The following is an 11,655-nucleotide window of genomic DNA, read 5'->3' on the forward strand; positions in this document are numbered from 1 at the left end:
CTAATTTTTTCAGTATGATGCTTGCGCATAACGGGATAAACCCGTCATCAACAGCCTTAAAGGGCGAAGCCTATACGACATAGAACTACTACTTACTACTTGTACTACTATTCCTACTTTGCGGTTTTTCACTTATCGCAGGGCTTCAAGGTACGGATCCCCCAAGATAAACAAAGGACTACTATAAGCTTAAATGCACATGATGCATATTGTGCATAACTGACACAGGTTGTGTGACAGGTTATTGCACAGGTAGTGAGTAACATTGCGATCAATTGCATTTTGATGATAAGGTAGTGATATATATTATACAGCCACATAGTGCAGCAGCAATAAACATATTAGGTGTCAAAGATGTGGCTTAATACAATGTTACTGTTAATTGTTTGGTATTATTATCAAGAGTTCTGTAATTTGACAGCTAGTGGGTAATAACTGCCTTTGTCTTTTCATGCACGATGGCAGACTCTATTCACACAAGGAGAGCTGTTGGTCAGGCTACTTCTTATGCCTTGCTCTCTAAAAAAGTTACTGAATCAAGTGTTTACTTATGTAGGCAAGTGTAGATGTTTAACAACCCTTTAAAATACACCAGAATGCAGGAAATAGCATCTACTTTATTAAAAAATTACGCTACAAATGCTTCCGACGTCAATGGTCACCACACTGTTCAAGCCGAGAGTCATTGTACACACTGGGGGTTAAGCACCCCTAAAGGGCAGATTCTAGAATCGCCCCTGGTCAGAACCATTGACCAAAAGGATGGTCCAACACAGGAGAGCAAGAAGAACAACATCCTGACTCAGCCTTGTTAGATATTAACCATTTAGTTTTTTTTTGCTGTATTAACTAATTAAATCTACTGGATTTGTTCATGTTCATGTGAAAGTCCATACTGGTTCCAGAAGTTTTTAGGTTTTATGTATTTATTTTTTACTTGTAGAGAACATGTCTTGTTTTCTGCTGCAGCAACTCATCCATTTTAAAATCTCATAGCCTTGTGTGTTCCCACTGACTTGTTACTAGTCTGGACAAGTTCTGCCTCTGACCCGTCTTGGCTTGAGCAGTTTGGGCCCAGAGGACAGCTGCTGAGCTTGTGGCTCTGGTGCATCTCACCTTTAAAACCCTTTATGCTTTCATCCAGTGTCTCAGTGTTTCTGTCCTACACTCTGTAGCTTAGACTTTTAATGATTTTCTTGTATTGTTTGTTTGTTTATTACCAGGATCCATTTGTAAATCATTCCAACATTAACATGCACCGGCCTCACCTTGCCTGAGATGCTCCACGCTCCTGTTGCCAAGGATTGTGATGAATTTTTCCTCATCGGTGCCAACCTTGCCATCACCAGCAGCATACAAGTCCTGAAATGGCAGAGGCACACCTGTAGTCACACTCAGCCACCTGGCAGAGCAGACGTGAGGGCGCTAATGAAGAGCCTCCACCGAGAGAGAAATAACACCTCAGAAAACTGGTTTTATTTATTTTTTACTTCTTGCTTTTACAAGGAAAGGCTCCTGCAGCCTCACATTTCTCTCATTTGACCTGCACGTTATCATGTGAGAAATGGATGGTAAAATTAATCAGATTAAAAATATATATTTTAATTAGGCATTATTATCCATAATATGTTTGCCCACGTCTGCAAATGTGTTTTTGTCTGATTGTTGGAAAAATAATCTCACGAACCAGAATCAAGAAAAACTCTCGGAAAGTGACTATTTGCAAATTGACTTTTGAAGTCAATCTAATTCAAAATGGCCGCCACAGCTGGGCAACCCTAGCGATCACAAAAGTTGGTATAAAAAAGCCAATTTACAAAAACTGAGTAGTAGTTGACAGCTGATCATGCAGGGTTTGTTTCAAAACTTTGTTGTAATTGACTCAACTCTGTCTGTCTGTTAGCAAAATATATCATGAATCTTGGAAACATTAAAAAAACAAACAAAAAAAAAGATTTATTGGATGTACATTTACAACCGAATAACATTTCGATTCTCCTCAAAGCAAGATGGCCGACACAGTTAATCAATATTAACCCACACCAAAATGTAACTCAATTCAAGTTTACAGATAATGAGCTCAAATGTAGTGTGGCAGTAGCTGAGAGTCATTCTCAATGCTTACTCTGAGAACGACTCATTGTGCGACACCTTTACTTGAAACTTTGACAGTAATTAAGTGGCTGCGGTGGCCATCTTGAATTAAAACTGACAGGTGATGAGCAACCTTTGAAGGATTTCCAGGCCTTTGTGATTCTCAGTAATCTGGTTACTGAGGGATTTTAAAAAATGGAACTAAAAGAAAAAACCAGAGTCATGCACACGTTTTGTTCTGACAGACACATAAATAATTATGTAACGGTCATCAGCAATGGATCCCAATTCACAACTCAATATCATTAATGAGGAACGACTTCCAGGCGCGGAGTCCCCTTACAGGAAGTTAATATCCTGTCAATACTGCAGGGGCTGTGAGGTCTTGGCTTGCTGCACCTTAGGCAGGTATTAAATTCACATCATGATGACAAAGATGTTTACGCCCATTCAGTTGTTGCTCAGAACCCTTCATCCTGCTTGTGTTTCCTTTTCACAGAAGCAGCAGATGTCCCCCATCACTGAAGGATCTGAACAGGGAGTGCAGGATATTTGAGAGTGTAGGAGTTACTGCATCGAAGAATAGAGGGAGGTTTTGATTTTGTCTGAGACAGAACAAAGTGACGGATCCTGGAGCGAGAAACAAGCAATGTTATGTGTGTGTGTAACTACAGACGAATGGATGGACACAAAGTATTTCGTATTCTACCTTTTCGTTCCTTGATGGGAACAATTAAAGTCCTATATCACTTCTCATCATTCATGCCAATGTTTAGGACTAACATTATCTTAAGATGATAAATGTATCCATTTGAGTTAAATTAATATAATGCTCAGTCTTACCCCTCTCAAAGCATGCGTTGTGAATGACTGTCAGCCACTGAGGTGAGGTTTGTGACAGCTGAGGCACCGACGTCTGAAATCGGATGCTCACATACATGAACCCAAAACAGAAGCTTTTATTTTAATTTAGATTTTTTTAAGGCATCTAATTATGCTTTAATCAAATCCTCTCTTTTTAAATAAATTTAAAAATCATGTATTATCTTACCTTTATTTAAGATGAATGAGTTTAGAAAAATCCTTTAGTTTTGAGATATGATCTTCCGTTTTGTCTCAACAAATTTCGTCCCACTGCGTAACAGAAGAAAGCTCAGCGACTGCACCTGCTTCATTTTAACTATGGGGCAGCACTGCCCCCTATCGGTGCGGCACGGTACTTTCTGCCTCACCCTGTGTATTTCAGTGTGCGTTTATGACCGATTAGAAAGAAAAAATACGTCACACACATTCATTAAATATATTAGACAGACTAGAACATCAGCATGTGTAGGACATGTGGAATAAAACATGTATATTGACGATATAAAGAAAGACAGCAATGGGCATGCTCTATCCTCCTACTGCATATATTGCATTTGACACAGCGCCCCCAGAGGTGAACCAGAGCACTACACTGCCTCACCCGCATTGTTTGAACAGGCAATGCATAAAGTCCACGAGTTTGACCAATGGTGTTAAAATAATTCAGAAAACAGTTTTATAAAACAGTCAAGTGGTCAAATGTATTTTCTCTTACCAGTATTTATGAGATATTTTGCTAACAGTTAAACGGGATAGTACTCCAATATTTTAACGATTTAAGATAAGTTCATACGCAATGAGCTTAAAATATGTGTTGTAAACTATTCTCAGCTACAACCACAACAAACTTTACCTCAATTAAAATGATTGAATTAAAGACGTTTGTGTTTTTAATGTCAGTTTGTTGGGGTGGCCATCTTGGATTGGGTTAATAACAGAAGTTAATCAGTTGTAGACGCATATTCACATTTGTCCAGTGTTTCAGACAGACACACAAAGAGATGGGCAGAGATCTATTCATTCTCGTCCTCCTTTAGTGTCGGTTGATAATGAGATTCCTTCGGACTGGACTAGGTAACAGTATGTTGCTTCGATTTAAACACACACACACACACACACACACCCCCGCGAGGACCAGGAGCCTGTTCTTATAAATTGGATCATCACAGGACTTAACGGCTTCCTATTAGTAGTAAAGAAGAAGAAGAACACATCTGAATGAGATAATTATGCAGCTCTCTACATTTAAAACCAAACTTCTGCATCTGCTCTTGGGTGGAGAGTTTTCTCTTTTGATGAAAAGATGGTAGATCTGTCCATCCTTACAACTGACACTGATTTATTTTTCCGTGTTGTCGATTAAAGGCTCTGAGTGACAGCTGGTCCATTTCCTGACCTGACAGTAACTTCCTGTAATCTCCTGTAGAGAAATGGAAATCCCTTCTAGTGCAGAAATACCCCACAATAAACGTTTAGTGATGGTTAATGTTATGAACATTTGAAACATGTTTTTGTTTGTGAAGATAATTTAAAAAATGACGAGAAAATCCTCAAAGGGTGCTTGTTTGTCTGAGTGAGATCATCTTCTAATGAGCCGGGGTTGTATTTTAGCACCAAGATGCACTCAGGCCAAAACATCATCCCTCTCCACTGGGGGGTGATAACCAGACCCTGACATAAAACACTGAAAAGCTGAGGTTTAAAAAGGTGGAGCAGATTTAACTACAGTTTGTTGTTTGGAAATATTGTTTGAGCAACAACATTTATGCATGAATGAACTGAGAAGGAGTTTCTTAAAATAAAATGATTTTTGTGTTTGCTGCAAAGATTTCTTGATCTCACAGGAAGTCGAGGAAAACAAAACAGTTTTGTTACCTTGGCGTCATTTTCAATGTTGTCCTCATCTACCTCCTCTTCTCGGCTCCCCTTCAAACAAACAAACAAACAATACTTAAATAAATAAACGTAAAATGTTTTAGTATTTGCTTTAAAAAATGCAGTGTGAATGTTAAGTGCTGAATATGAAATTTACTGAAGCTGAGTTGTTAAAGCTAAAACAAGCCAAACACTAGCTAAAACCTAAAAGTATCCAAAGACAACTAGAAGTTAAAATTAGAAAAAGACAAAAGCTAAAATTAAGAAAATGCTAGCTAAAACATAAAAGTAGCAGAACTGTTAATAAAAAAGGCTGAAGGACCAAAACGCAAACTAAAAGCTAAGTAGCACAAAGTTAAGCTTAGCAAAAGTCTAGCTAAAACAAAAGCAAAAGGTTAGCAATGAGCTGAAAGTAGTTCAATGATAGCTAATAGCTTACCAACCATAAGCTAAATGGGTAGCTAAAATTTATCAAAAGACTATCTAAAATATAAAAAAATATGCAGAATTGTAGTTTCAATTTAAATGCTGTAAATGTCTAGCTAAAAACTGAAAGTAACAAAAGGTTAACTAAAAGGTAAAGCTAGCAGAACAGTAGCTTAAAGTAGCATAAGGAAGCTATAAATATACAGCCAGTAGCCAAGAGCAGCTGAGAACAGTGTTGTTAAAGGAGCGAAAAAGATTTCAGTGATTTCCACGGGGAAATATCTGTTAATAAAAATAATTTTTGAAAAGATTTAAAGTTACAAAAACAAAAGTCCTAGCACCCGTCTCCTGAATGAGCTGAATATTTTAAAGTATGAACGGCTAAAACTGCATTAAGTATGCTGAAGTAAATAGTATGCAAATAAGATCCATAAATAAACCAGAAAAACAACAGTGTGAATGCTGACTCAGCAATCAGACTGTTAACTTTAAAGAAAATGCAGCATGCAGGGGCAAAACAGAAAGACAAGGTGAGATAGAAAGAGCTAAAGTAGGTCAGTAAAGATGAGCTGCGAGTTCATTTCTGCTCAAGTAACCCCTGAAGATGAAACGATCCTGATACAACCTCAGACCTGGTGTTACTTTTCTGTGTGCGGAACACGAACAGAACCAACGGTCCCGTCTCCGTTCTCCCCCTCAGACTTTGTAGTCACATCACCAGAGGCACACACACACACACAGGTTTGTCTTGCAATCTTTATGTGGACTTTGCATTGACTTCCATTCATTTTTCATTAATGTCTATAGCCTGACCCTGACCCTAAACCTAACACATCCTCAATTCACACCTTAGTCCTAAACCCCCAACCCACCGGCCGCGCTTCTTATGGGGCCCAGACTTGAGGAGCAGTTGGTTCACACAAAGTATGTGTTGGAAATCTTGGCCTCTAAAGGTCACAAATACAAACATACACACACAGTATGTCTTTCTATCATTACAGGGACTTTGCATTGACTTCAATCAATCAACCTTTATTTCTACAGGTAAATCCCATTGAGCCTCGAGGACTCATTTACAAGAGAGACCTGGTTTCAACAAAGAAAGATGACAACAATGGACAACAGCAACAACAATAAACAGTTATAAAAAAGCATACTACAGTTTTTTTTTTTTTTTTTTTTTAACAAATAGGATGGCTAAAAGGAAAAGGTAACAAAACAAAAAAACAGCTAGATTCCAAGACAAATGTATAAAACTAACAACAGGAACATGTCTGCATTGGACCCTGCCAGGTGTCCAACAGATTCTTAAAGACACTTAGAGAGGTCAAGGTCGAGAGCTTCAAATCTTTTTGTAAGATATTCCAGGAAACAGGAGCGGAATAGGAGAAGGCCCTTTTGCCTAGTTCAGTCCTCACTGAGGGAACACTGCAGGTAATAATGTCCTGAGAGCGCACGCTGTAGCTGCACTCACACAGAGACATGTAGGAGGAGATGTATGAAGGCAACAGACGAAGAAGTGATTTAAAGATGAAAATATACCAGTGAGAGAGTCTGCGTGAAGTTAATGATGTCCAGTTAACCAGTGAATACTGGGTGCAGTGGTGGGTACGATAATCACAGCCAGTTATGAATCTTAGTGCACCATGATAGACAGCATCCAACATCTGCAGGGTTCATGTAGGAGCGTTCATGTAAATAATGTCACCATAATCAATTCCAAATCACATAATCACTTCCATCCCATTGACCTCCCCACCGACACTTCTTCTTATGGGGCCCCGACTTTGGGCCCCATAAGGAGCAGTAGGTCCTCACAGTGTAGTAAAGTTAGAAAAATGAGCCTTACGAAGCAACAAATAGGCTACAAAGACACACACACACTCTCTACCTGTAGCAGGATCACCAGAAGCTTCCTGTAGCTCCCTCCAGTGTCACTGCAGATATCTTTCTCCAGTTTACCACCAAACTCTGGAGGAGAGACGAGAGAAAAGAGGTTCTCTCTCAGCAGTTGCTAACGGAGGTGATGGATAAGCTGTCCTTCGTTCTGCAGGAGCAGCAGCAGCCGGAGCCATTTGATTAGTTGATTAGCGATCTTCCCTTTTGTCTCGATCAGACACAACACGCTCTTTGCTCTTATTCTTTTTTCTTTAGTCACTTTCATTTTATGTTGTTCACAAAATCTGCTTTTTCAAAAACATTTTAGGAATACAGGAAGCATTTCTTACAAAAAAACATGATTATTGTCCTAAACTTTGTGTTAAAGGAAGCTGGGATCATTTTTATTTTCTTTTGAAATTCAGGGTGGACGTTGACATCTGGGTGATTTTCATAAAAGTTGTTGAAGAAGCTAAAACTGAAGTTTAAGAGTTAAAATAAGCAGAACAGAAATGAAACGATCAAAACAAAAACTGAAACATTCACAAAGACACTTAAACTGACCGCAAGCTAAACGGAGTAAAACTAACGGTAGTTTTGCTCAGCAAGTAATTAATTAGCAGAATAGTAGCTAAAATCTTCAATCAGAAGAACTAATAGCTAAAAATAAATGGCAGAACAGTACCTAAAAGATAAAATCAGCAAAAAATAAATTGTAAAAGCTAAACTCGGCTAAATATTAAGAATGGTTTAGCAAAAATTAGTAATACTGCACTGTAAATAAAGCTAAAGTTAGAAAAATAGTAGATAAAAAATAAATTTATAAAACTGTGCCCTTCAAAATAAAATAGCAAAACTGTAGCAAAACGGAGAAAATCTGCAAAAGTAGGTAAAATCGAGAACTGGCAGAAATAATATTAGCACATTACAACAATAGCTAAATGCTTTAACAATCACAAAATCAGCTAAAAGCTAAAACAAGCTAAATTGTTGTTGATAGTTTGTTGGGAGACTAACTGCAAACAACAACAAAATTGTAGCTAAAATCTTAACATTTTTCTAGATTCTAGTTAAAATCTTAAAATTAGCTAAACTATAGCTAAAATCTAAAATTAGCAGAATGATAGCAAAAAAAAAAAGCTAAAAGGAACTTATGAACACAAAACTGGAGCCAGTATGCTGAAGAGATTTAATAAAAAAAAAAAAAAAAGCTTTTTTAAGAACTGAAGATATCTCAATCTATTTTTGTGGAAAAAAATAGAATTGTTTTAAATATTCCGAGAAGTATAAAAATCACAAAATGTAGGTCTTTTGGAACAAGATTATAAACTAATTAAATTGCAGATATTTAAAAATAAAAATAAATAAATAAAAACAACTGTTTAAATCTAGGTCATTAGTTAAACAGATGATTATTTCAGGATAAATAAACTCATTAGAGTTTATCCGGGCCAACGTTATCCTCAATAATCCTGTTTTTCAGTTCATCACCTTTCTTGTAGACTTTAACAATTTCTTTAATCTCTTCGCCGCTTCTGGAGGCCAAGATCTCAATCAGGACTTGATCGTCGGTGCCGGCGCCCTGGGATCCAAACACAGAGAACGACCGAGCTCAACATGAAACCAAATGTTTACAGCAAACCAACACAACTCAACGTACAAAGCTTTACACACATTTTAATCTGACATCATTTGATTTAAATTAAAAAAAAACTAAACACATGACTGGACATTAAAGCAAAGTTTTCAATAAAGGATTGATTTCTGTTTTATTGGTATTTTAATGTAATTTGTGCAGGAGTTCTTCAGACTTTGAAGAAACACACATACACAGCGCCATCGTCTCGTGCCTTTAATGTAAACTGGAATTATGTCAACCTCCATGAAAATGTGCATTAATTTAATCACTTTGCAAACAAAAACAGTTCATGTTATATAATTATTTACCATTATCATTCTGACACGTCAACTTTCAGGCAATCACCAACTGTCCTTCCTGTTTGTCTCTCAGTTTCAAACATTTGTGACTTAATTATTCCCAAAGATGTTTCCAGAGTCTGAGCCGAGCTGAAGGAAAGCAGCTGCAGCCAGTGGTGATGAAAATGTTAAGCACTTTTTAAATTCAGAAATTTGTGCAGACAAAAGGAGAATTGCAGCTACTAATCAATTTTAGGTTTTAGACTTTTTTATGAGACAAAAAAAAATCATTTTAATGTAATTTCAATTAACAGAGATGACTTTTAAGGGATGTAATATTTTCCAAGAAATTAATTTTAAAGTTTTCTGCAGATTTTAGCTACTATGAGACTTGCAACCTGAGGAAACGGATCTTTATTTACCTTCAGAGCCTTGTGCAACTCAGAAGCGTCGTATAGGTCCGCAGGCGTCATCAGAGCCACGATGAGATCCTCAAACAGCCCACCCAGCTCAGACTTCAGTGTACTGACTAAGTCCTGCAGTCAAATAAAGATTAATACCAGGAGGACAAAAATCCTTAATAACAATGTTTAAATCACATTATTTAAAGACAGAAACCATAAAGATGACTAAAGGAATATTCATCCAATGACAGGAACTCAGATAGTCCTTAGAGATTTTCTGATTTTAGATTTGTTTCCAAACGGCCAGTCTAAATGAACCATTAAAAGTTATTAAATGTAATAAAAGTGCTCTGAGATAAAAGTCAACAGATTATTTTAGGTGGACATCTTGATAAAACATTGTAATATTCAGGGATATTCCACCGGGGCCTGCCGTGTTTTTCTCATGCATATTTTTACTCTCAGCCTGTTTTATGTGTTTGTACCTCCGGCAGTAATTATTCCTGTCAGAACCCCTCCCAGTGACCTCCACACAGGTGGACATAAAACACCTGGACAGCGTGATGGAACAGTTTGAGTATTAAAGCCCAAAATCTTCACGCCTTCTTTAACTAACTGTGCTGCATGGAGGCTGAAGAAAACTGGGCTGTCTGTCTGTCTGTCTGTCTGCCTGTCTGTCTGCCTGCCTGCCTGTCTGTCTGCCTGCCTGCCTGTTTGTCTGTCTGTCTGTCTGTCTGCCTGCTTGTCTGTCTGTTTGTCTGCCTGCCTGCCTGTCTGTCTGTCTGCCTGCCTGTCTGTCTGTCTGTATGCCTGTCTGTCTGTATGCCTGTCTGTCTGTATGTCTGCCTGTCTGTCTGTCTGCCTGCCTGCCTGCCTGCCTGCCTGCCTGTCTGTCTGTCTGTCTGTCTGTCTGTCTGTCTGTCTGTCGGTTCTGTGGTGAATTTTCCCACAAATTATTTTTTTGACTCTTAAAAAAAATAAGAAAGTTTGTCTCTTTTATTCTGAAACAGAAGAGGTGTTTGAGACAGAGCTGAAAAGATATTATTTCATTTAGGGAATTTTCAAAAACAGTATCTGTTATTGTAAGGTTCATTAATGAACAAATTTAGGGATATGTCCCTCATATTTTCTATTTTAATATAAACATCCATCCATTCATCATCTTCTGCTTGTTCCAGACTCAGGTCTCGGGGGCAGCAGCTTGGGCAGGGAGGTCCAGACGTCTCTCTCCACAGCCTCTTCCAGCTCTTCTGGGAGGACTCCAAGGTGTTTCCAGGCCAACCGAGAGACGTAGTCTCTCCAGCGTGTCCTGGGTCTTCTCCGGATTCTCCTCCCAGTTGGACATGCCTGAAGCACCTCCCTAGGGAGGCGTCCAAGGAGCATCCTTACCAGAGTTCATGACCATAGTTGAGGGTAGGATTGTAGACTGACCGGTAAACAGAGAGCTTTGCCTTATAGCTCAGCTCCCTCTTCACCATGACGGACCGGCACAGAGTCCACAATACTGCAGACACTGCACCAATCTGTCTGTCAATCTCACGCTCCATTCTTCCCTCACTCGTGAACAAAACCTGAGGTATTTGAACTCCTCCACTTGAGACAGACCTGAAGAGAACAACCCACCATTTTCTGACTGAGGGCCATGACCTCAGATTTGGAGGTGCTGGTTCTCGTCCCAGCTGCTTCACACTCGCCTGCGAACTGCTCCAGTGAGAGCAGCTGGAGATCACGACACCAACAGGACCACATCATTTGCAAAGAGGAGAGATTAAGTCCGGAGGGCATTGAACTGGACTCCCTCCACCCTCAGCTGCACCGAGAAATTCTGTCCATAAAAGTTATGAACAGAACCGGTGACAACGGTCAGCCCTGGTGAGACCAGCTCCCACCCTGAAGGGGTCCGACTAACTACCAGCAATGAGAACCAAACTCTCACACCGCTTGTATAAGGACCGAACAACTCGTAGCAACAGACCCCAAACTCACGAAGCACCCCCCACAGTGTACCCCCAGGAACACGGTCAAAAGCCTTCTCCCAGTCCAGAAAACACATGTAGACTGGATACCATACCATACCACTTTATTTATAAAGCACTTAAAACAGCAACAAGGCCAACCAAAGTGCTGTACAGACAGAACAACAGGTAACACACAAAGCAAAATACAAAATGAGGTAAATCAGAATATAGACAAAAAA

The 11,655-nt window shown here is 38.9% G+C and overlaps 1 protein-coding gene across 2 annotated transcripts in view; it reads right to left on the reverse strand.

Moving 5' to 3' along the window:
• The window catches only part of anxa5a (annexin A5a), a 25,779-nt gene that overhangs the window by 6,434 nt on the left and 7,690 nt on the right, over positions 1 to 11,655 (reverse strand). For both annotated transcript variants that reach the window (XM_037675599.1, XM_037675598.1), the window contains 5 exons: positions 9,477 to 9,590; positions 8,629 to 8,719; positions 7,151 to 7,230; positions 4,834 to 4,884; positions 1,269 to 1,362 (listed from right to left, as the gene is read on the reverse strand). In XM_037675599.1, the coding sequence (XP_037531527.1) occupies positions 1,269 to 1,362; positions 4,834 to 4,884; positions 7,151 to 7,230; positions 8,629 to 8,719; positions 9,477 to 9,590 (430 nt within the window). The remainder of the gene's footprint in view (positions 1 to 1,268; positions 1,363 to 4,833; positions 4,885 to 7,150; positions 7,231 to 8,628; positions 8,720 to 9,476; positions 9,591 to 11,655) is intronic.

Source organism: Nematolebias whitei, chromosome 4 (genome assembly GCF_014905685.2).
Source record: "Nematolebias whitei isolate Nwh7 chromosome 4, NemWhi1, whole genome shotgun sequence".
Lineage (NCBI taxonomy): Eukaryota > Metazoa > Chordata > Actinopteri > Cyprinodontiformes > Rivulidae > Nematolebias > Nematolebias whitei.